Source organism: Mustela nivalis (assembly GCF_964662115.1).
Source record: "Mustela nivalis genome assembly, chromosome: 1".
Lineage (NCBI taxonomy): Eukaryota > Metazoa > Chordata > Mammalia > Carnivora > Mustelidae > Mustela > Mustela nivalis.
In genome coordinates, this window is record NC_139020.1 from 171,795,369 (window position 1) to 171,818,912 (window position 23,544).

Below are 23,544 nucleotides of genomic sequence, written 5' to 3' on the forward strand. Positions count from 1 at the left end.
AGCCCTCAGCATATCATACAGATATTTTTATAAGCCTTAGCCCCACTTTTTCTCAACATAAGGGGTAAGGGAGGCAAAATGAAGTAGGCAAATTAGATTCCTCTGGCAGAAGGATAGGGAGGAGAGCTTTTAAAATCATAGCCTCATTTTTATTTTCTGCTGTCTTCCGGTTGGATGTCTCCATGAAAATGGCAGTCAGAGTGAATCTTTATTACTAACAGGACTATAAGGACTGTGTTAGGGTAAAAAAATCTTTTTTGACAACAATTGTGATAGATACAAATTATTTCCAGATTTAACCTCATCTTGGTGTGTGTTCAATGGTAATATGTATTTTTACAGAAAGAAAGGCACTATGAAAATTCAAACATTTGAATTCAAAATTACCTAGAGATAATATATACCCTGATCAGACTTTCAGATTTAAGAAAGAGAGCCCTAATGTCACAATGATGAGACTTCTATAAGAGCCAAGGAAAGTTTAATCGGCAGCCTAAATACACATGAGTAAACTGTCCTTAAGATATTTTCTGCTATGATATATGGTACTGAGTGGGGTAGAGAGCTGGGGATTTGAAGTTTAAAGCTGAGTTCCACAGGTTAGGGCTATGAGGCGAAGGGAAACCATACATTTGCCCCTGAGCTCCAGTTTCCTCATTCATACATAGTTCAGAATAACTAGCCTATAGCATTGCTGTGGGGATCAAGAGGACTGTCGTGTAGGGTTACTCAGTCATAGGGGCCACACCGATCAGGCAAAAAGGAGCAACAATTAACCAATAATTTCTTAAAAGAAGGTGTTGGAACAGATCATCAAGAACAATCTTATGTTTCTTTTCATGTTAGGCTAAACAAGTTGCATCACTTTGCAGAAGTTCAGTTGCATAGTGAATTTGCTGTAGATACTTTGATATTAATACTTACCCCTCCGACTCTTTCAAAGTGGTCTCCGTCTTTGTCAAAATCTATCAGGTGTCCATTAAATGACCAGGTAAACACGATATCTAGAGAGTGATCATGTGTTACCTGGCAAGGCAGAACAATACTTTCTCCAACAGTCACATCCATGCTGGAAGGGGGTACCATCACCCTTGTTGGATCTGTAGAGTGAAAACAAAGGGAAACCAACAATAAAGTCTGTGAAATTGTATGGAAGTAAAATGTAGAATCCAAGAGCAGGCTGAAATACTAAGTACTTTTGCTTTTTTTGTGGGGGGCTGTGACCAGTAAACCTCAGTCATCTGGGAAGCAGAGATTCAGGCCAGGAGGTCATTTTTAATATGAAAAGTTGAAAACAGTCATTATGTGAACCTCCAGAGAGCAACAAAACTCAGCTGGGGAGCACAGAGGTTAGATCTCTGAAGACACTCACGGAAGGGCCTATTTCTGACAGCCTTCTCAGAAACTGCCTCTTTAAAAAGGTTTTCGTATCTCCCTAGTGTCACTAGAAAGCAGTAATTCAGTTGAATACTAACAGAAAAATCCATGTTAATTTGAAGTTTGCTTGGTGCCCTCCCCCATTATTATAAAAGTGATAAATGTTTAGTATGGGAAATTTCGGAAATTTAAGACAGTTAAAAGAAGAAACCAAAAATCCAATTCAAAACAAATCCTACTTAGTTTCTTTACTGTCCAGAATAGACATCTTTCTTCATTTTAGTATAATTTCCCTCTGCCTTTTTGGTTTATAGTTTTTCAAGTTGTTTTGTTTTGCATTCTTGTAAACATGATACACATATGATTTTCCTTTTTTCTCTAGTTGATATAATAAAAGTTTATATCTTTATCCCACTTATTTTAATTTTTTATTTTTTATAAACATATTTTTATCCCCAGGGGTACAGGTCTGTGAATCGCCAGGTTTACACACTTCACAGCACTCACCAAAGCACATACCCCCCCCCAATGTCCATAATCCCACCCCCTTCTCCCAAACCCCCTCCCCCCAGCAACCCTCAGTTTGTTTTTTGAGATTAAGAGTCACTTATGGTTTGTCTCCCTCCCAATCCCATCTTGTTTCATTTATTCTTCTCCTACCCACTTAAGCCCCCATGTTGCATCACCACTTCCTCATATCAGGGAGATCATATGATAGTTGTCTTTCTCTGCTTGACTTATTTCGCTAAGCATGATACGCTCTAGTTCCATCCACGTTGTTGCAAATGGCAAGATTTCATTTCTTTTGATGGCTGCATAGTATTCCATTGTGTATATATACCACATCTTCTTGATCCATTCATCTGTTGATGGACATCATAGTTTGGCTATTGTGGACATTGCTGCTATTAACATTCGGGTGCACGTGCCCCTTCGGATCACTACGTTTGTATCTTTAGGGTAAATACCCAGTAGTGCAATTGCTGGGTCATAGGGCAGTTCTATTTTCAACATTTTGAGGAACCTCCATGCTGTTTTCCAGAGTGGCTACACCAGCTTGCATTCCCACCAACAGTGGAGGAGGGTTCCCCTTTCTCCGCATCCTCGCCAGCATCTGTCATTTCCTGACTTGTTGATTTTAACCATTCTGACTGGTGTGAGGTGATATCGCATTGCGGTTTTGATTTGTATTTCCCTGATGCCGAGTGATATGGAGCACTTTTTCATGTGTCTGTTGGCCATCTGGATGTCTTCTTTGCAGAAATGTCTGTTCATGTCCTCTGCCCATTTCTTGATTGGATTATTTGTTCTTTGGGTGTTGAGTTTGCTAAGTTCTTTATAGATTTGGGACACTAGTCCTTTATCTGATATGTCGTTTGCAAATATCTTCTCCCATTCTGTCAGTTGTCTTTTGAATTTGTTAACTGTTTCCTTTGCTGGGCAAAAGCTTTTGATCTTGATGAAATCCCAATAGTTCATTTTTGCCCTTGCTTCCCTTGCCTTTGGCATTGTTCCTAGGAAGATGTTGCTGCGGCTGAGGTCGAAGAGGTTGCTGCCTGTGTTCTCCTCAAGGATTTTGATGGATTCCTTTCACACATTGAGGTCCCTCATCCATTTTGAGTCTATTATCGTGTGTGCTGTAAGGAAATGGTCCAATTTCATTTTTCTGCATGTGGCTGTCCAATTTTCCCAACACCATTTATTGAAGAGGCTGTCTTTTTTCCATTGGACATTCTTTCCTGCTTTGTAGAAGATTAGTTGACTGTAGAGTTGAGGGTCTATTTCTGGGCTCTCTATTCTGTTCCATTGATCTAGGTGTCTGTTTTTGTGCCAGTACCATGCTGTCTTGATGATGACAGCTTTGTAATAGAGCTTGAAGTCTGGAATTGTGATGCCACCAACGTTGGCTTTCTTTTTCAATATCCCTTTGGCTATTCAAGGTCTTTTCTGGTTCCATATAAATTTTAGAATTATTTGTTCCATTTCTTTGAAAAAGATGGATGGTACTTTGATAGGAATTGCATTAAATGTGTAGAATGCTTTAGGTAGCATACACATTTTCACAATTTTTATTCTTCCAATCCAGGAGCACGGAACTTTTTTCCATTTCTTTGTGTCTTCCTCAATTTCTTTCATGAGTACTTTATATTTTTCTGAGTATAGATTCTGTGCCTCTTTGGTTAGGTTTATTCCTAGGTATCTTATGGTTTTGGGTGCAATTGTAAATGGGATGGACTCCTTAATTTCTCTTTCTTCTGTCTTGTTGTTGGTGTAGAGAAATGCAACTGATTTCTGTGCATTGATTTTATATCCTGACACTTTACTGAATTCCTATACAAGTTCTAGCAGTTTTGGAGTGGAGTCTTTTGGGTTTTCCACATATAGTATATCATCTGCGAAGAGTGATCATTTGACTTCTTCTTTGCCGATTTGGATCCCTTTTATTCCTTTTGTTGTCTGATTGCTGAGGCTAGGGCTTCTAGTACTATGTTGAATAGCAGTGGTGATAATGGACATTCCCTGACCTTAGTGGAAAAGCTTTCAGTTTTTCTCCATTGAGAATGATATTTGCGGTGGGTTTTTCATAGATGGCTTCGATGATATTGAGGTATGTGCCCTTTATCCCTATACTTTGAAGAGTTTTGATCAGGAAGGGATGCTGTACTTTGTCAAATGCTTTTTCAGCATCTATTGAGAGTATCATATGGTTCTTGTTCTTTCTTTTATTGATGTGTTGCATCAACATTGACTGATTTGCGGATGTTGAACCAACCTTGCAGACCTGGAATAAATCCCACTTGGTTGTGGTGAATAATCCTTTTAATGTACTGTTGAATCCTATTGGCTAGTATTTTGGTGAGAATTTTCACATCTGTGTTCATCAAGGATATTGGTCTATAGCTCTCTTTTTTGATGGGATCCTTGTCTGGTTTTGGGATCAAGGTGATGCTGGCCTCATAAAATGAGTTTGGTAGGTTTCCTTCTATTTCTATTTCTTGGAACAGTTTCAAGAGAATAGGAATAAGTTCTTCTTTAAATGTTTGGTAGAATTCCCCCGGGAAGCCGTCTGGCCCTGGGCTTTTGTTTGTTTGGAGATTTTTATGACTGTTTCAATCTCCTTACTGGTTATGGGTCTGTTCAGGCTTTCTATTTCTTCCTGGTTCAGTTGTGGTAGTTTATATGTTTCTAGGAATGCATCCATTTCTTCCAGATTGTCAAATTTGTTGGCGTAGAGTTGCTCATAGTATGTTCTTATAATAGTTTGTATTTCTTTGGTGTTAGTTGTGATCTCTCCTCTTTCATTCATGATTTTATTTATTTGGGTCCTTTCTCTTTTCTTTTTGATAAGTCTGGCCAGGGGTTTATTAATTTTATTAATTATTTCAAAGAACCAGCTCCTAGTTTTGTTGATTTGTTCTATTGTTTTTTTGGTTTCTATTTCATTGATTTCTGCTCTGATTTTTATGATTTCTCTTCTCCTGCTGGGCTTAGGGTTTCTTTCTTGTTCTTTCTCCAGCTCCTTTAGGTGTAGGGTTAGGTTGTATACCTGAGACCTTTCTTGTTTCTTGAGAAAGGCTTGTACCGCTATATATTTTCCTCTCAGAACTGCCTTTGTTGTGTCCCACAGATTTTGAACCGTTGTATCCCACTTATTTTTAAAATCTGCATAATATAATATTAAGTTTATAATCTCAACCATTTTGAAACCAAGGCATTTTAGCAATTTTTTTATAAATATAAAAGCACTGCGATGAACTCATTGACAAAATTATATATATTTGTGTATGTATGTTACATCTTTAAAATAAGTATTAATTTGCTTTTAAATTCACCCTTTACCTTATGATTTTAAATGAAAATGAAATGGGCTTGTTTAGCTGAGATAGTTTAAGAACCCTAATAACCTATCATTCACATGCTGATCTTTTATTTTTCACTGCAATATGATTTCATAAATGTTGTCAGAATACAAGAGTGAAAATAAATTTGAGTTAAAGATAAAGGTCATATAAACACCTAAAGAATGAAATTTTGAATCCAGCCATATTTCAGAAATTTCTCTGCCCTAAACCAAATCAAGCTAAACCAACTAAACAAACCATAACAAAGAAGACAAATCAAAAGCAAACAAAACAATGAAAGAACATTGATTAATACCTTTCCATATTCACAGGATTGCATTTCACGCTGTGGGGTATATAAATATTTATTAAGTCTATGTCCTCGATTAAAATCTCAGCTGGAGATTTTGAAATGATGTCTCATAGGACATGTTTGATGGGTCTTACTTTCCAAAAATGCATTAAAAAATCCCCATTTTAACGGTTTTATTTGTTTATTTGACAGACAGAGATCACAAGTAGGCAGAGAGGCAGGAAGGGAGAGAGAGGAGGAAGCAGACTCTCCGCTGAGCAGAGAGCCTGATGTGGGGCTCAATCCCAGGACCCTGGGATCATGACCTGAGCTGAAGGCAGAGGCTTTAACCCACTGAGCCACCCAGGCACCCCAAAAAACCTCCTTTTTAAAGAGAGTATTTAAAGAGTTTTTCTGCCCTTTTATGCAGCTATGGAAAGCACACATCTCAAGTCTTTAGAAAAGGAAAGTCTGTGTCCATAAACAGACTATTAGCTTGGAGTGAAATACACTTTAGCTGTTTTCCAAAACTAGGAAAAGATCATAAATGGATTGCCATTCTTTTGGTCATTGTGTTGTATGAGTGATGTTCATGAAAAGAAAAGGTAAAAACAGGTATTTCTAGCTAAGAGACAATGGGAGGGAAAATCCTTTATTTTAAAACCCGAGGCTTTTACAAATCGCATAATCAGAATCTGCTCTAGTGATTAACTGATTTGCAGGTATTAATACAGATTGAGATTTTTTTAAATGAGGGAAGGAATTGAGAACAAAACACCTTAGAATAAGTCTCACTTTTAAATTTAAATTTTCTTCATCTATAGAATGAAGACTGGAACAAATAATTCCAGGCCAAAATCATACATGTGTATGGTTTTTAATTGGTAAGATGTTGCCTAATTCTCCTTTAATTGGCTGACTACTGATTTCACAATTTAGATTCTTATCTTAAAGAACATTCATTTGTTGATTTATTCACCAAGTGTGTAGTGTGTGTTGTATGGATGTCAGCGTCTTGGTACCAAAAGAGATATAAAAGAGAATGAGGGAATAAAAGCATTCATATAACTAGCTGAGCCTCTTACATTCCAGACACTGTGTTAAAACTTTACATAGATTATTTCATTTATTCTTAACAAAGAGGTATTATTATCATCCCTACCTAATGGATGAGGGAAACTGACACTGAAGAGTGTTTAAAAGGAGCTCTCTATTCCTTTTAAACACGCACTGAGCTGCGTCCTTTCATTTAGCTGAAAACATGATACCCATTCATAAATCATCCAGAGAACAAATGTAAGGGCATAATGTAACAATTTGTCCTCTTGTACAGTCAACTTAAGATATGTGAATGCAGAAGAAATTCAGAGAAGGCCGTGGGGTGAAGACAGTTTCAGAGTGTTTCACTGCAGGAGTAATGAAGTTACTGCCTTAAAAAGCTAAAAAGTAGTAATTACTTAATGCATAAAATGCTGGCACTGGCTCTAAGCTTACACGTCAGACTTCTGAGAGTGGTATCAAATGTCCAGGCTCAAGTCCTTAAAAAATGTCTTGGCTTCCTATCTCCTGATAACTTCTGGGTGAGCAGCAAGGAGTTGGCACATATTCCAAAGCCTAGAGTCATTTGCAATTCTGGCTCACATTTTTAACTGACATTTGTTTCCTGAAGAAATGTTCATTCCTTTATGCACAGGTAGGGAGTGGGGACAGATTTTATTATCAGTGAACTCAGTTGTCTGTTAACCAAGAACCAGAGAAGAGCCCTAATTCAAGGATTATGCTGGTCCAGTCTGTGCTGACAGCTGTTAATTCATTAACTTAGCACTTGTCACCGATTCATGTTCTGAGCCTTGAAGGAGCAAAAATCAATACAAAGCAAGTCATGCTGTATACACAGAGCAGAGAGGTCTCCTTGGGACTAGAGAAGATTAAACTAAAGAGGTTGAAACCTCATTATCTACTTGGTTTTCTTAAATTGCATGCCTGTTCAGTACTCTTGTTTTCTGTGTTGTGAATTCTGATGTTTTTTACTTGATTAATTTCCTTAAATTTGAATATAAACGCTGTACACAAACAAACAGATGGCTTCTTCAAAGCAAAACTGTCTCCCCTCCTTGGGTTTTAATTCATCAAGATCAGGAAGAACCTGTATTTACGACTTCTGTTCTGAAGAGTCACTTCAGCTATTGTTCTGTGCATAGAACTCTCAAAGGCAATTAGGACTCGAGATGTGAATTGATGTCTGGATTTGGATGTAATTAAATACCAACAATACATACGACCAAAGACACCCCTCAACTTTTCTGCTTGTGGCTGGTTCATCTGCAGAGAATGATAAATTCAGAACTCCAGAGGACTGATGCTTAAAATGTACATATTTACCAAGTGTTTAAACCTCCTAGAATAAAATTAAAAAACAACAACAACAACAACAAACACCTCATGTTCTACATTGCTTTCTATGATAGAGGACAGAAAGTACACTAAGTGCTTTGTTCTCAAGAGTATGACAATGATGAGAGAGAGACAATTATTAACAACTCTGTTAATGATTAGGTCAACAATTTGATGCATAAATTATAATACTTATTATCGAAGTCATATCATCTTCTGAATTTCCCTGTTGGTGGAAAAGCTTTCTGATCTAGGGGCTTTATTATCTGTAAAAACAAGTACCTGTGGGTTCACAGGACAAGAATTCTAGTTTGTTTTCCTTTCCCTATACAATACCAACACTTCCTTTCAGTTGGTAAATATTTCACTCATGGTGCCAGGATATTCACTCAGTAACTATCACGAAAGTACTTTTTTTTTTTTTTTAAGATTTTACTTATTTATTTTACAGACAGAGATCACAAATAGGCAGAGGCAGACAGAGAGAGAAGAGGAAGCAGGCTCCCTGCTGAGCAGAGAGCCCGATGCAGGGCTTGACCCCAGGACCTGAGCCAAAGGCAGAGGCATAACCCACTGAGCCACCCAGGTGCCTCAGGAAAGTATTTAATGTGTGTTTCATTCTTCTTTATTTACAGAAGGTATAAATCTCCTTTTATTAGTGTATTTCCTTACTGTAACAGTTTTGATGATGCCTTTGAGTCAGGTTGTGTCTTCTTTTTTATATTAATTTTTATGGAACTTTAAAAATGGGATTCTTCAAAAACAGGATCTAGTCAAAGAGCTGACAGCTCACCTGAGATGACACAAGGAGGAATAGCCAGGGAACTATGATTAATAGTAGTTAAATGCTGCAACAAAGATGGTGGGTTAGCTTTCACAATAAATCTGGAGGTAGCATCTTAGGGATCTCTGCATTGGTCCCATTTATTGAATAAAAGTAAAACCTGTGTGGGTTGAACTATATCTATCAAATCTGCATAAAACACACATAAAAGGAATACCATAAATTTGAGAGGAAATTCAAAATTCACAGTGATTTCAAGATGGACTAATTCTTTCATTTAGTCTGAAATGTAATAGAGATAAAGGCAAAAGACTACATTTTAAAAAATGAGCTACAAAGGTATAGGCAAGAAGAAGACTGGATTGGCAGCTCACATGGAAAAGACTTGAACATCTCAGTGTCAACAGGGCTTGTGAAGTTGTCCCCAAAAGCTAATGTAATCTTAAGTTGCACAAAGAGACACAAATGTCTTAGAGAGGTAAAAATCCCATTGTATTTTATATTAATGAGGCCACAGCTTGGCTAGGAACATCTTCTGGTTTCACCGACAGATTAGTGCACCTAGGTTAGTGAAGCACATAATAGATCTGTAACAGCTAAAATAACTGAAAATGTTTGATACGAGAAAGAGAAATGAAAGGAGACATGAGAGTGGTTTTCAAATATGTGAAGGGTTTATAGGCAGAAGATGAAATAAACTCACTTTGTGTCATCCAAAGTATAAGGAGCAAAGCAAAGAGGTATATTTTGACTCTGTATAAGCAAGAACTTTCCAATAATTTGACCTTTTCAACAGGGAAATGGGCATCTCAGGAAAATGTAAATCACCACTTCTAAAATTATTCAAGCAGAGGTAGGCACCATCGGAGAAGGTGTGTCAGGTTTTACCCAAGGCCAGCCAGGCTGGATAAAGCCTATAGCCCTCTGAAGACTAATGCTTCCCTGACCACCCTATTCACTGGGATCTTCTCCTTTGTGAAGCTTGTTCTCTTTCTTAAATGTTAATCTTGAGCACTGTCATGGACTATCACTTACATATACCCAGTTTCTCCGGGAGAGAGTGACCACATCTTACACTTTTATAACTCTTGATGTCTAGTTCTGTACCTACTTATAAGAGGTGGTTAAGGATAGGTTGACAATCTGTGAATGGTGGTATTGGTTAATGATAGAAACAAGGCCCTGAACCTCAAAGTGTTGTAGACTGGGAAGGTATTATATTTCTTACTATTTACCCAATAGAACATAAAAAAAGGAGCCACCTAAGGATTCACTCACTGTGGAAACTCTGCCTTTTCCACTGTGTTCATTACTGACTCTATCCTCTAAGGCCACATTTAGGATTTATTTATTTCTTGCTTTAAAAGAGAAATTTATTTTAAATATAATTTATTTTCGAATTATTTATTTATTTATTTTTTAATTTTTTATTTTTTATAAACATATATTTTTATCCCCAGGGGTACAGGTCTGTGAATCACCAGGTTTACACACTTCACAGCACTCACCAAAGCACATACCCTCCCCAATGTCCATAATCCCACCCCCTTCTCCCAAACCCCCTCCCCCCAGCAACCCTCAGTTTGTTTTGTGAGATTAAGAGTCACTTATGGTTTGTCTCCCTCCTAATCCCATCTTGTTTCATTGATTCTTCTTCTACCCACTTAAGACCCCATGTTGCATCACCACTTCCTCATATCAGGGAGATCATATGATAGTTGTCTTTCTCTGCTTGACTTATTTCGCTAAGCATGATACGCTCTAGTTCCATCCACGTTGTTGCAAATGGCAAGATTTCATTTCTTTTGATGGCTGCATAGTATTCCATTGTGTATATATACCACATCTTCTTGATCCATTCATCTGTTGATGGACATCATAGTTTGGCTATTGTGGACATTGCTGCTATTAACATTCGGGTGCACGTGCCCCTTCGGATCACTACGTTTGTATCTTTAGGGTAAATACCCAATAGTGCAATTGCTGGGTCATAGGGCAGTTCTATTTTCAACATTTTGAGGAACCTCCATGCTGTTTTCCAGAGTGGCTACACCAGCTTGCATTCCCACCAACAGTGTAGGAGGGTTCCCCTTTCTCCGCATCCTCGCCAGCATCTGTCATTTCCTGACTTGTTGATTTTAGCCATTCTGACTGGTGTGAGGTGATATCTCATTGCGGTTTTGATTTGTATTTCCCTGATGCCGAGTGATATGGAGCACTTTTTCATGTGTCTGTTGGCCATCTGGATGTCTTCTTTGCAGAAATGTCTGTTCATGTCCTCTGCCCATTTCTTGATTGGATTATTTGTTCTTTGGGTGTTGAGTTTGCTAAGTTCTTTATAGATTTGGGACACTAGTCCTTTATCTGATATGTCGTTTGCAAATATCTTCTCCCATTCTGTCAGTTGTCTTTTGAATTTGTTAACTGTTTCCTTTGCTGGGCAAAAGCTTTTGATCTTGATGAAATCCCAATAGTTCATTTTTGCCCTTGCTTCCCTTGCCTTTGGCATTGTTCCTAAGAAGATGTTGCTGCGGCTGAGGTCGAAGAGGTTGCTGCCTGTGTTCTCCTCAAGGATTTTGATGGATTCCTTTCACACATTGAGGTCCCTCATCCATTTTGAGTCTATTATCGTGTGTGCTGTAAGGAAATGGTCCAATTTCATTTTTCTGCATGTGGCTGTCCAATTTTCCCAACACCATTTATTGAAGAGGCTGTCTTTTTTCCATTGGACATTCTTTCCTGCTTTGTAGAAGATTAGTTGACTGTAGAGTTGAGGGTCTATTTCTGGGCTCTCTATTCTGTTCCATTGATCTAGGTGTCTGTTTTTGTGCCAGTACCATGCTGTCTTGATGATGAAAGCTTTGTAATAGAGCTTGAAGTCCGGAATTGTGATGCCACCAACGTTGGCTTTCTTTTTCAATATCCCTTTGGCTATTCAAGGTCTTTTCTGGTTCCATATAAATTTTAGAATTATTTGTTCCATTTCTTTGAAAAAGATGGATGGTACTTTGATAGGAATTGCATTAAATGTGTAGATTGCTTTAGGTAGCATACACATTTTCACAATTTTTATTCTTCCAATCCAGGAGCACGGAACTTTTTTCCATTTCTTTGTGTCTTCCACAATTTCTTTCATGAGTACTTTATATTTTTCTGAGTATAGATTCTGTGCCTCTTTGGTTAGGTTTATTCCTAGGTATCTTATGGTTTTGGGTGCAATTGTAAATGGGATGGACTCCTTAATTTCTCTTTCTTCTGTCTTGTTGTTGGTGTAGAGAAATGCAACTGATTTCTGTGCATTGATTTTATATCCTGACACTTTACTGAATTCCTATACAAGTTCTAGCAGTTTTGGAGTGGAGTCTTTTGGGTTTTCCACATATAGTATATCATCTGCGAAGAGTGATCATTTGACTTCTTTGCCGATTTGGATCCCTTTTATTCCTTTTGTTGTCTGATTGCTGAGGCTAGGGCTTCTAGTACTATGTTGAATAGCAGTGGTGATAATGGACATTCCCTGACCTTAGTGGAAAAGCTTTCAGTTTTTCTCCCTTGAGAATGATATTTGCGGTGGGTTTTTCATAGATGGCTTCGATGATATTGAGGTATGTGCCCTTTATCCCTATACTTTGAAGAGTTTTGATCAGGAAGGGATGCTGTACTTTGTCAAATGCTTTTTCAGCATCTATTGAGAGTATCATATGGTTCTTGTTCTTTCTTTTATTGATGTGTTGCATCAACATTGACTGATTTGCGGATGTTGAACCAACCTTGCAGACCTGGAATAAATCCCACTTGGTTGTGGTGAATAATCCTTTTAATGTACTGTTGAATCCTATTGGCTAGTATTTTGGTGAGAATTTTCGCATCTGTGTTCATCAAGGATATTGGTCTATAGCTCTCTTTTTTGATGGGATCCTTGTCTGGTTTTGGGATCAAGGTGATGCTGGCCTCATAAAATGAGTTTGGAAGTTTTCCTTCCTTTTCTATTTTTTGGAATAGTTGCAGGAGAATAGGAATTAGTTCTTCTTTAAATGTTTGGTAGAATTCCCCCGGGAAGCCGTCTGGCCCTGGGCTTTTGTTTGTTTGGAGATTTTTGATGACTGTTTCAATCTCCTTACTGGTTATGGGTCTGTTCAGGCTTTCTATTTCTTCCTGGTTCAGTTGTGGTAGTTTATATGTTTCTAGGAATGCATCCATTTCTTCCAGATTGTCAAATTTGTTGGCGTAGAGTTGCTCATAGTATGTTCTTATAATAGTTTGTATTTCTTTGGTGTTAGTTGTGATCTCTCCTCTTTCATTCATGATTTTATTTATTTGGGTCCTTTTTCTTTTCTTTTTGATAAGTCTGGCCAGGGGTTTATTAATTTTATTAATTATTTCAAAGAACCAGCTCCTAGTTTCGTTGATTTGTTCTATTGTTTTTTTGGTTTCTATTTCATTGATTTCTGCTCTGATTTTTATGATTTCTCTTCTCCTGCTGGGCTTAGGGTTTCTTTCTTGTTCTTTCTCCAGCTCCTTTAGGTGTAGGGTTAGGTTGTATACCTGAGACCTTTCTTGTTTCTTGAGAAAGGCTTGTACCGCTATATATTTTCCTCTCAGGACTGCCTTTGTTGTGTCCCACAGATTTTGAACCGTTGTATTTTCATTAACATTTGTTTCCATGATTTTTTTCAATTCTTCTTTAATTTCCCAGTTTACCTATTCATTCTTTAGAAGGATGCTGTTTAGTCTCCATGTATTCGGGTTCTTTCCAAACTTCCTTTTGTGGTTGAGTTCTAGCTTTAGAGCATTGTGGTCTGAAAATATGCAGGGAATGATCCCAATCTTTTGATACCGGTTGAGTCCTGATTTAGGACCGAGAATGTGATCTATTCTGGAGAATGTTCCATGTGCACTAGAGAAGAATGTGTATTCTGTTGCTTTGGGATGAAATGTTCTGAATATATCTGTGATGTCCATCTGGTCCAGTGTGTCGTTTAAGGCCTTTATTTCCTTGCTGATCTTTTGCTTGGATGATCTGTCCATGTCAGTGAGGGGAGTGTTAAAGTCCCCTACTATTATTGTATTATTGTTGATGTGTTTCTTTGATTTTGTTATTAATTGGTTTATATAGTTGGCTGCTCCCACGTTGGGGGCATAGATATTTAAAATTGTTCAATCTTCTTGTTGGACAGACCCTTTGAGTATGATATAGTGTCCTTCCTCATCTCTTATTATAGTCTTTGGCTTAAAATCTAATTGATCTGATATAAGGATATAAGGATTGCCACTCCTGCTTTCTTCTGATGTCCATTAGCATGGTAAATTCTTTTCCACCCTCTCACTTTAAATCTGGAGGTGACTTCGGGCTTAAAATGAGTTTCTTGTAGGCAACATATAGATCGGTTTTGTTTTTTTATCCATTCTGATACCCTGTGTCTTTTGACAGGGGCATTTAGCCCATTAACATTCAGGGTAACTACTGAGACATATGAATTTAGTGCCATTGTATTGCCTGTAAGGTGACTGTTACTGTATATTGTCTCTGTTCCTTTCTGATCAAACACTTGTAGGCTCTCTCTTTGCTCAGAGGACCCCGTTCAATATTTCCGGTAGAGCTGGTTTGGTGTTTGCAAATTCTTTCAGTTTTTGTTTGTCCTGGAAGCTTTTAATCTCTCCTTCTATTTTCAATGATAGCCTAGCTGGATATAGTATTCTTGGCTGCATGTTTTCCTTGTTTAGTGCTCTCAAAATATCATGCCAGCTCATTCTGGCCTGCCAGGTCTCTGTGGATAAGTCAGCTGCCAGTCTAATATTTTTACCATTGTATGTTACAGACTTCTTTTCCCAGGCTGCTTTCAGGATTTTCTCTTTGTCACTGAGACTTGTAAATTTTACTATTAGGTGACGGGGTGTGGGCCTATTCTTATTGTTTTTGAGGGGCGGTCTCTGAACCTCTTGAATTTTGATGCTCGTTCCCTTTGCCATATTGGGGAAATTCTCCCCAATAATTCTCTCCAGTATACCTTCTGCTCCCCTCTCTCTTTCTTCTTCTTCTGGAATCCCAATTATTCTAATGTTGTTTCGTCTTATGGTGTCACTTATCTCTCGAATTCTCCCCTCGTGGTCCAGTAGCTGTTTGTCCCTCTTTTGCTCAGCTTCTTTATTCTCTGTCATTTGGTCTTCTATATCGCTAATTCTTTCTTCAGCCTCATTTATCCTAGCAATGAGAGCCTCCATTTTTGATTGTACCTCATTAATAGCTTTTTTGATTTCAATCTGGTTAGATTTTAGTTCTTTTATTTCTCCAGAAAGGGCTTTTATATCTCTCGAGAGAGTTTCTCTAATATCTTCCATGCCATTTTCGAGCCCGGCTAGAACCTTGAGAATTGTCATTATGAACTCTAGATCTGACATATTACCAATGTCTGTATTGATCAGGTCCCTAGCCTTCGGTACTGCCTCTTGTTCTTTTTTTGTGCGTTGAATTTTTCCGCCTTGTCATTTTGTCCAGATAAGAGTATATGAAGGAGCAAGTAAAATACTAAACGGGTGGCAACAACCCCAGGAAAATATGCTTTAACCAATCAGAAGAGATCCCAAATTGGGAGAGGGGAAAAAGGGGATAAAAAGAGGTTCAAAAAGAATTAAAGAAAAAAAAAAGAGAAGAGAAAAGAATTAAAAAAAGAAAACGAATAAAGAAAAGTATAAAAAAGAAAAAATATATATATTAGATAAACTAGTTAAAAAATGTTGAAAAAGAAAAAGGTAAAAGTTAAAAAAAAATTTTAGCAGAAGGCGAGAAAAAAAAATGAAAAAGAAAAAAATTAAATTAACTGCAAGACTAAAAAAAAATCACAGGGAGAAAGCCATGAGTTCCGTGCTTTGCTTTCTCCTCCTCTGGAATTCTGCTGCTCTCCTTGGTATTGAAACTGCACTCCTTGGTAGGTGAACTTGGTCTTGGCTGGATTTCGTGTTGGTCTTCTGGGGGAGGGGCCTGGTGTAGTGATTCTCAAGTGTCTTTGCCCCAGGCGGAATTGCACCGTCCTTACCAGGGGCCGGGGTGAGTAATCTGCTCGGGTTTGCTTTCAGGAGCTTTTGTTCCCTGAGCACTTTCCGTAGAGTTCCGGAGGACGAGAATACAAATGGCGGCCTCCTGGTCTCTGGCCTGGCGGAGCCGAGAGCCCAGGGCCCCACTCCTCAGTGGGCCCTCAGAGAACAGTGCCCAGTTACTCCCGTCTGCCTGACCTCCGGCCGCGCCCCGAGCTCACCGAGCCTGCGAGCTTACTGTCGGCTCTGTCTCTGTAGCCGGCTTTCCCGTTCCAATACCCGCCAGCTCTGTGACACTCAGACACCCCCCGATCCTTCTGTGACCCTGCGAGACCTGAGGCCACGCTGACCCCGCATGGGCTTCGCCCTGGTTTAGCTTCTGGAGCGATGTCCCTCAGCGGAACAGACTTTTAAAAGTCCTGATTTTGTGCGCGGTTGCTCCGCAGCTTGCTGGGAGCCGGCCCCTCCCCCCGGGGTCTATCTTCCCGTCGCTTTGGATTCACTTCTCCGCCGGTCCTACGTTTCAGAAAGTGGTTGTTTTTCTGTTTTTAGAATTGCTGTTCTTCTCTTCGATCTGCCGATGGATTTTCAGGTGTTTGCAATCTTTAGATAAGCTATCTAGCTGATCTCCGGCTAGCTGAAGTAGTCTCAGTCTGCTACTTCTCTGCCATCTTGACTCCTCCCCTTGAATAATTTATTTTTGAATAATTTCAAACTTACAGAAAAGTTGCCAGGAATGTACAAAGAATTCTTTTCACCTTCACACAGATCCCTCCATTGTTAATATTTTACTGCATTTGCTTCTTTCTTTCTTGCATGTAATGAACATATATAATAAACATTATATTCTCTATAATATATAATATTTACTCATTATCATTAGTCTTTTTGTAAGCCTTTTGAGAGTAACTACAGACATGAGGCTTCATTGCCCTTAAGCATTCCAGCATGTGTCCAGCAAACAAGGACACTTTCCTAATAATCAGCACATGATTATTCAAATAAAGAAATCAACCCTGGTACATCATCACTTTGCAATTCAGATCCCATTCAAAATTTCCTAACTTTCTCAGTCATGTTTCTTTATATTATTTTAGTCCAGGATTTTATCCAGGAAAGCAAGCTGAATTTATCTGTTATTCTTCTTCAGGATCCATCAAGTTAGATCATTTCTTTAGTCTTCCCCTATCTTTCAAATCCTTGACAGTTTTAAAGAGAATAGGCATTACGTTCTCTAGGATGACTCTCAACCTGGATTTATCTGATGTTGCATGACCTGATTTAGATTGTGCATTCTCAGCAGGAACAACACTAAAATGTTGTGGTGTATCTTCTAAGTGCACTGTATCAGGAGGTATGTGATGCGATGTGATGTGATGTGATGTGATGTGAAGTGAACTCATCTTCACACTGACCATTTTAACCCTGCTCACCTGGCTATGTTGGTGCCTGCATAGTTTCTTTACCTCATAGTTAACAATTGCTTCTTGTAAATGAGTAGAATTTGGGGGGGAGGTATTCTGAAATTATACCAATGTTCTGACACTCATCAAACCTCTACCTCCCAGACTTAGGATCTATTAAATATTCCTGCCTGAAACAATCTCCCCTTTGATGATTGCTGAATGCCAAGTCTGTTTCTCATTGCTTCTACATGACTGAATGACATTTTCCTTTAAGGAAGAACTTTCCTCTTTCATTCCTTCATTCATTCATTCACTCTTGGCCTCCTACTTTATCCAATGGGTTGTAATACATTATTATTGTTATTTATTTTGATGCTTAAATAGTCCCATTTTGGCCAGTGTCAATCCTTTTAAGCTGGCTCTGTGTCCTTGTGACATTTCGCTCCTTTGTTGAGTGGTTCCTTACTATCTGGCCCAATTAGATGTTCCAGGCTCATCTTATACTTTGCTGTAGTCCTAGAATCAGCAGTTTCTGCAGGGAGGAGTGGTTCTTTTTAGTGGAAGATTGTTTTGAGAAATCAAGATGTTGACACCATGTGCTTATTGATTCTAGGCCCCCTTAGCCAAAGAGATGATTGCACACACACACACACACAGGTATAATACACACACATATATCTCTATAATTATTTCTAGATCTTGTCCTCAAAACATTACTCATTTCAACTCAACACCCAAAAAACAAATAATCCAAATAATCCAATTAAAAATGGGTGGAAGGGACGCCTGGGTGGCTCAGTTGGTTAAGCAGCTGCCTTCGGCTCGGGTCATGATCCCAGCGTCCTGGGATCGAGTCCCACATCGGGCTCCTTGCTCAGCAGGTAGTCTGCTTCTCCCTCTGCCTCTGCCTGCCATTCTGTCTGTCTGTTCACTCTCTCTCCCTCTCTCTCTCTCTGACAAGTAAATAAAAAAAAAAATTTAAAAAAATGGGTGGAAGATATGAACAATCACTTTTTCAAAGAAGACATCTAGATAGCCAATAGACACATGACAAGATGTTTAATATTACTCATCATCAGGGAAAAGAAATTAAAACTACAACGGGATATCACCCCACACTTGTCAGAATGCTAAAATCAAAACACAAAAACCAACAAGTATCATCAAGGATTTGGAGAAAAAGGAAGCCTAGTACTTTGCTGATGGGAATGCAAACTGGGAGAGTCACTATAAAAAATTGTATAGAAGTTCTTCAAAAAATTAAAAAGAGAACTAACCTGTAAATAAGAACTACCTGCAAGGGTAGCAATACTCATATCAAACAAAGACTGTAACAAGAGAAAAAGAAGGACATTACATAATCAATCATTAAGGGGATACTCCAACAAAAACATGGTTAAGCTTCTGCCTTTGTTTGGCTCAGGTCATGATCCCAGGGTTCTGGGATCGAGTCCTGCATCAGGCTCATTGCTCAGAGGGGATCCTGCTTATCTCTCTACCTGCTACTCCCCCAGCTTGTGTTTTGTCTTTTTCTCTGACAAGTAAATAAATAAAATCTTAAAAAAAAGATTTAAAATTGCAACTATCATGCACCCACCATGGGAGAACCCAAATACTTAAAGCAGTAATAACAAACATAATGGGAATAATTGATAGTAATAAAATAATATTAGGGGACTTTAACATCCCACCTACATCAATGGATAGATGATCTAAACAGAAAATCAATAAGGAGAGAGTGGCTTTGAATGACACATTGTACCTATGCTACATGCTAAAAACATGACTGTATTTAGCAGATACAGTCAGAGAATCCTATAACAGCAGAATACACATTCTTTTCAATTGTACATGGAACATTCTCCAGAATAGAGCACATATTAGGCCACAGAACAAGTGTTAACAAAATTTAAAAGATCAGAGTTATTTCATGCATCTTTTCTTTTTTTTAAATTATTTTCTTTAAAATATTTTATTTATTTATTTATTTATTTGTCAGAGAGAGAGAGAGAGCGAGCACACAAGCAGCAGAGTGACAGGCAGAGGCGGAGAGAGAAGCAGGCTCCCTGCTGAGCAAGGAGCCCAATGCAGGACTCGATTCCAGGACCCTGGGATCATGGCCTGAACTGAAGGTACCAGCTTAACCGACTGACCCACCGAGACATCCCTCATGTATCTTTTCTAACCATAATGCTATGAAACTAAAAATCAACCACAAGAAAAAAATCTAGAAAGAGCACAAATACTTTCCAGGTATTTGTACTTGCTACATGCTACTAAACAATGACTGGGTCACTGAGAAATCAAAGAATAAATAAAAAATTACATGGAGACAAATGAAAATGAAACCCCAATGGTCCAAAATCTTTGGGATGCAGTAAAAGCTGTTTTAAGAGGGTAGTTTATAGCAATAGAGGCCTACCTCAAGAAGCAAGAAAAATCTCAAACAACCTAAGCTACACCTGAAGGAAACATCTGAAGGAGCTAGAAGTAGAAAAACAAATAAAACCCCAAATTAGTAGAAGGAAGGAAATAGAGAAGCTTAGAGGAGACATAAATGGAATAGAAGCAACAAGATAAAACCCCACAAAAGAACCAGCAGCTGGTTCTTTGAAATGATAAATTCTTTGATAAATCTTTAGCCAGACTCATAAAAAAGGGGTGGAGACTCATACAAACAGAATCTGAAATGAAAGAATGGAAATAATGACCAACACTATAGAAATGAAAAGGATAATAAAAGAATATTATGGAAAAATTACATGCCAGTAAATTGGACAACCTAGATAAATTCCTAGAAACATATAACTTACTGAAACTGAAGCAGAAAGAAATAGAAAATTTGAACAGACTAATTATCAGCAATGAAATTGAACCAGTATTAAAAAAAACTTCCAACAAACAAAAGTCCACAACCAGATGGCTTCACAGGTGCATTATAACAAACATTTAAAGAAAAGTTAATACTTATTCTCAAACTCTTCTAAAAGATAGAAGAGGAATAAAAACTTTAAAATCTGTTCTATAAGGCCTTCATTACCCTGATACCAAAACCAGATTAAGATACTACAAAACAAAACAAAACAAAACAAAACAAAACTACAGGCCAATATCTCTGATGAACATAGATGTGAAAATCTTCAATAAAATATTGGGAAATTAGAGGTACCTGGGTGGCTCAGTGGGTTAAAGCCTCTGCCTTTGGCTCAGGACATGATCCCAGGGTCCTGGGATGGAGCCCCACATGAGGCTCTCTGCCCAGCAGGGAGTCTGCTTCCTCCTTTCTCTCTGCCTGCCTCTCTGCCTATTTGTGATCTCTCTCTCTGTCAAATAAATAAAAACTTTTTTAAAAAATTAGGAAATTAAATCCAACAATATATTTTAAAAAGTCATTCACCATGATCAAATGGGATTTATTCAAGGGATGCAAGGGTGGTTTAATATTCACAAATCAATCAATGTGATACATCACATCAATAAGAGAAAGGAGGATAAAAACCATATGACCATTTTAATAATTGCAGAAAAAATATTTGATAAAGCACTACATTCATGATAAAAACCCTCAACAAAGTAGGTTGAGAGAGAATACCTCAACATAATAAAGGTTCTACATGAAAAACCCACAGCTATCTCATATTCAATGGTGAAAAATTGAGTGCTTTCTCCCTAATATTAGGAATAAGACAAAATGTCTACTCTCACCACTTTTATTCAGCATAGTACTGGGAATCCTGGCCACAGCAATTATACAATTCAAAGGAATAAAATACATCTACCTTGGTAAGGAAAAAGTAAAACTTTAAGTATTTGCAGATGACATGAAACTATATATGCAAAACCCTAAAGACTCCACCAAAAAAGAGGGTGCCTCTGTGGCTCAGTGGGTTAAGCCTCTGCCTTTGGCTCAGGTCATGATCTCAGGGTCCTGGGATTGAGCACCACATGGGCTCTCTGCTGAGGGGGAGCCTGCTTCACCTTCTCTCTCTGTCTGACTCTCTGCCTACTTGTGATCTATGTCTCTGTCAAATAAACAAATAAAATCTTAAAAAAAAAAAAAGACCACCAAAAAACTACTAGAACTGAGAAATGAACTCAGTAAAATCACAGGATACAAAATCAATGTACAGAAGTCCATTGAATTTCTATACATTAATAATAAAGCAGTAGAAAGAAATACTTAAAAAGCAAACTCATTTACAATTGAACCAAAAATAATAAAATACCTAGGAATATACCTAACCAAGGAAATGAAAACCTATACTCTGACAACTACAAAACACTAACGACACAAACAAATGAAGATGACACAAACAAATGGAAGGATATTCCATGTTCATGGATGGGAAGAACAAATATTGCTAAAATGCCCACATTACCCAAATAATCTACAGATTCAATGTAATCCTTTTCAAAATCCAACAGTATTTTTCATGGAACTACAACACCACAACCTTAATTTATATGGAACCACCAAAGACCGTGAAGAGCCCCCACAATTTTGTTTTGGCTCTTTTTTTTTTTTTTCAAGATTTTTTTTTCAAAAATCATGAAAAAGAAAAGCAAAGCTGGAGGTATCACAGTTCCAGAGATCAAGTTATACTACAAAGCTGTAATAATCATAACAATATGATATTGGCACAAAAATAGAAGCATCGATCAACAGAACAGGATAGAAAGCTCAGAAACAAACCCTTGATTATATGGTCAATTAATCTTTGACAAGAGTCAAGAATACAAAGGAATCAAAAGGAATGGGAAAAAAGTCTCTAACAAATGGTATTGGGAAAACTAAACAGCTACATGCAAAGGAACAAAACTGGACCAGCTTCTTATACCATGTAAAAAATAATCTCAAAGTGAATTAAAGATGTAAATGGGGGGGGGTGCCTGGGTGGCTCAGTGGGTTAAACCTCTACTTTTGGCTCAGGTCATGATCCCAGGGTCCTGGGATCAAGCCCCACCTCAGGCTCTCTGCTCAGCGGGAAGCATGCTTTCCTTCCTCTCTCTGTCTGCCTCTCTACTTGTGATCTCTCTCTCTATTAAATAAATAAATAAAATCTTAAAAAAAAAAAAAGATGTAAATGGGAGACCTGAAACCATAAACATCCTAGAAGAGAGCAGTGGCAGTCATTTCTTTCACATCTGCTATAACAACATTTATCTAGATACGTCTCTTGAGACAAGAGAAATAAAAGCAAAACTAAGCCATGGGGACTACATAAAAAAACAAAACAAAACAAAACAAAACAAAAACACTTCGGCACATTGAGGGAAACAATAAAACTAAAAACCTACTGAATGGGAGAAGATGTTTGCAAATGACACATCTGATGAAGGGTTAGTATTCAAAATACATAAAGAATTTATCATACTCAACATCCAAGAAACAAATAAGCCAGATAAGAGCAGAAGACATGAACAGACATTTTTCTAAAGAAGACATCCAGATGGTCAACAGATACATAAAAAGATGCTCAACATCACTCATCATCAGGAAAATGCAAATCAAAACTACAATGAGCTATCACCTCACACCTGTCATAATAGCTAAAATCAAAATGAGAAACAAAATGTGTTGGTGAGGATGTGGGAAAAAAAGGAACCCTAATGCACTGTTGGTGAGAATGCAAACTGGTGCAGCCACTGTGGAAAACAGTATGAAGTTTCCTCAGAAAGTTAAAAATAGAACTACCCTATAATTTAGCAATCCCACTACTGGGTATTTACTTAAACCAACAACAACAACAACAACAACAACAACAAAACACTAATTCAAAGAGATACATGCAACCCTATGTTTATTGCCAAAGTATGGAAGAAGCCCAAATCTCCACTGATAAATGAATAGATAAAGAAAATGTGGTGCGCGCGCACACACACACACACACACACACACACACACGAATATTATTTAGCCATAAAAAGGAATGAAATCTTGCTATGCAACAACATGGATGCAGCTAGAGAGATATTTCACTTAATGTTAAGGGTAAAAAGTCAGAGAAAGACCAGTACTCTATGGTTTCACTCATATGTGGGATTTAAGAAACAAAACAAATGGGGGTGCCTGGGTGGCTCAGTTGGTTGAGCATCCGATTCTTGTTTCAGCTCAGGTCATGATCTTGGTCATGAGATTGAGCCCTGAATTGATACCTTTCTCAGCGGGGTGTCTGTTTGGGATTATTTCTCTGCCTCTTCCCTGCCTCACACTCACCCTCAAATAAATAAATATATAAATCTTAAAAAAAAAAAAAAAAGAAAAAGAAAAAATGGATGGACAAAAGGGAAAGAAAAAGAGAGAAAGAGACAAAGCAAGAAACACTCTTAATTATAAAGAACAAGCTGATGGAGTTTGTTTCAGGGGTGGTGTATGGGGAGATGGATGAAACAGGTGATGGGGATTTAGAGTACACT

The 23,544-nt window shown here is 38.0% G+C and overlaps 1 protein-coding gene across 13 annotated transcripts in view; it reads right to left on the reverse strand.

Annotated features, from left to right (window-relative positions):
* The window catches only part of CNTN4 (contactin 4), a 930,864-nt gene that overhangs the window by 24,898 nt on the left and 882,422 nt on the right, over positions 1 to 23,544 (reverse strand). For all 13 annotated transcript variants that reach the window (XM_082711571.1, XM_082711575.1, XM_082711573.1 and 10 more), the window contains one exon: positions 925 to 1,100. In XM_082711571.1, coding sequence (XP_082567697.1) covers positions 925 to 1,100 — 176 coding nt within the window. The remainder of the gene's footprint in view (positions 1 to 924; positions 1,101 to 23,544) is intronic.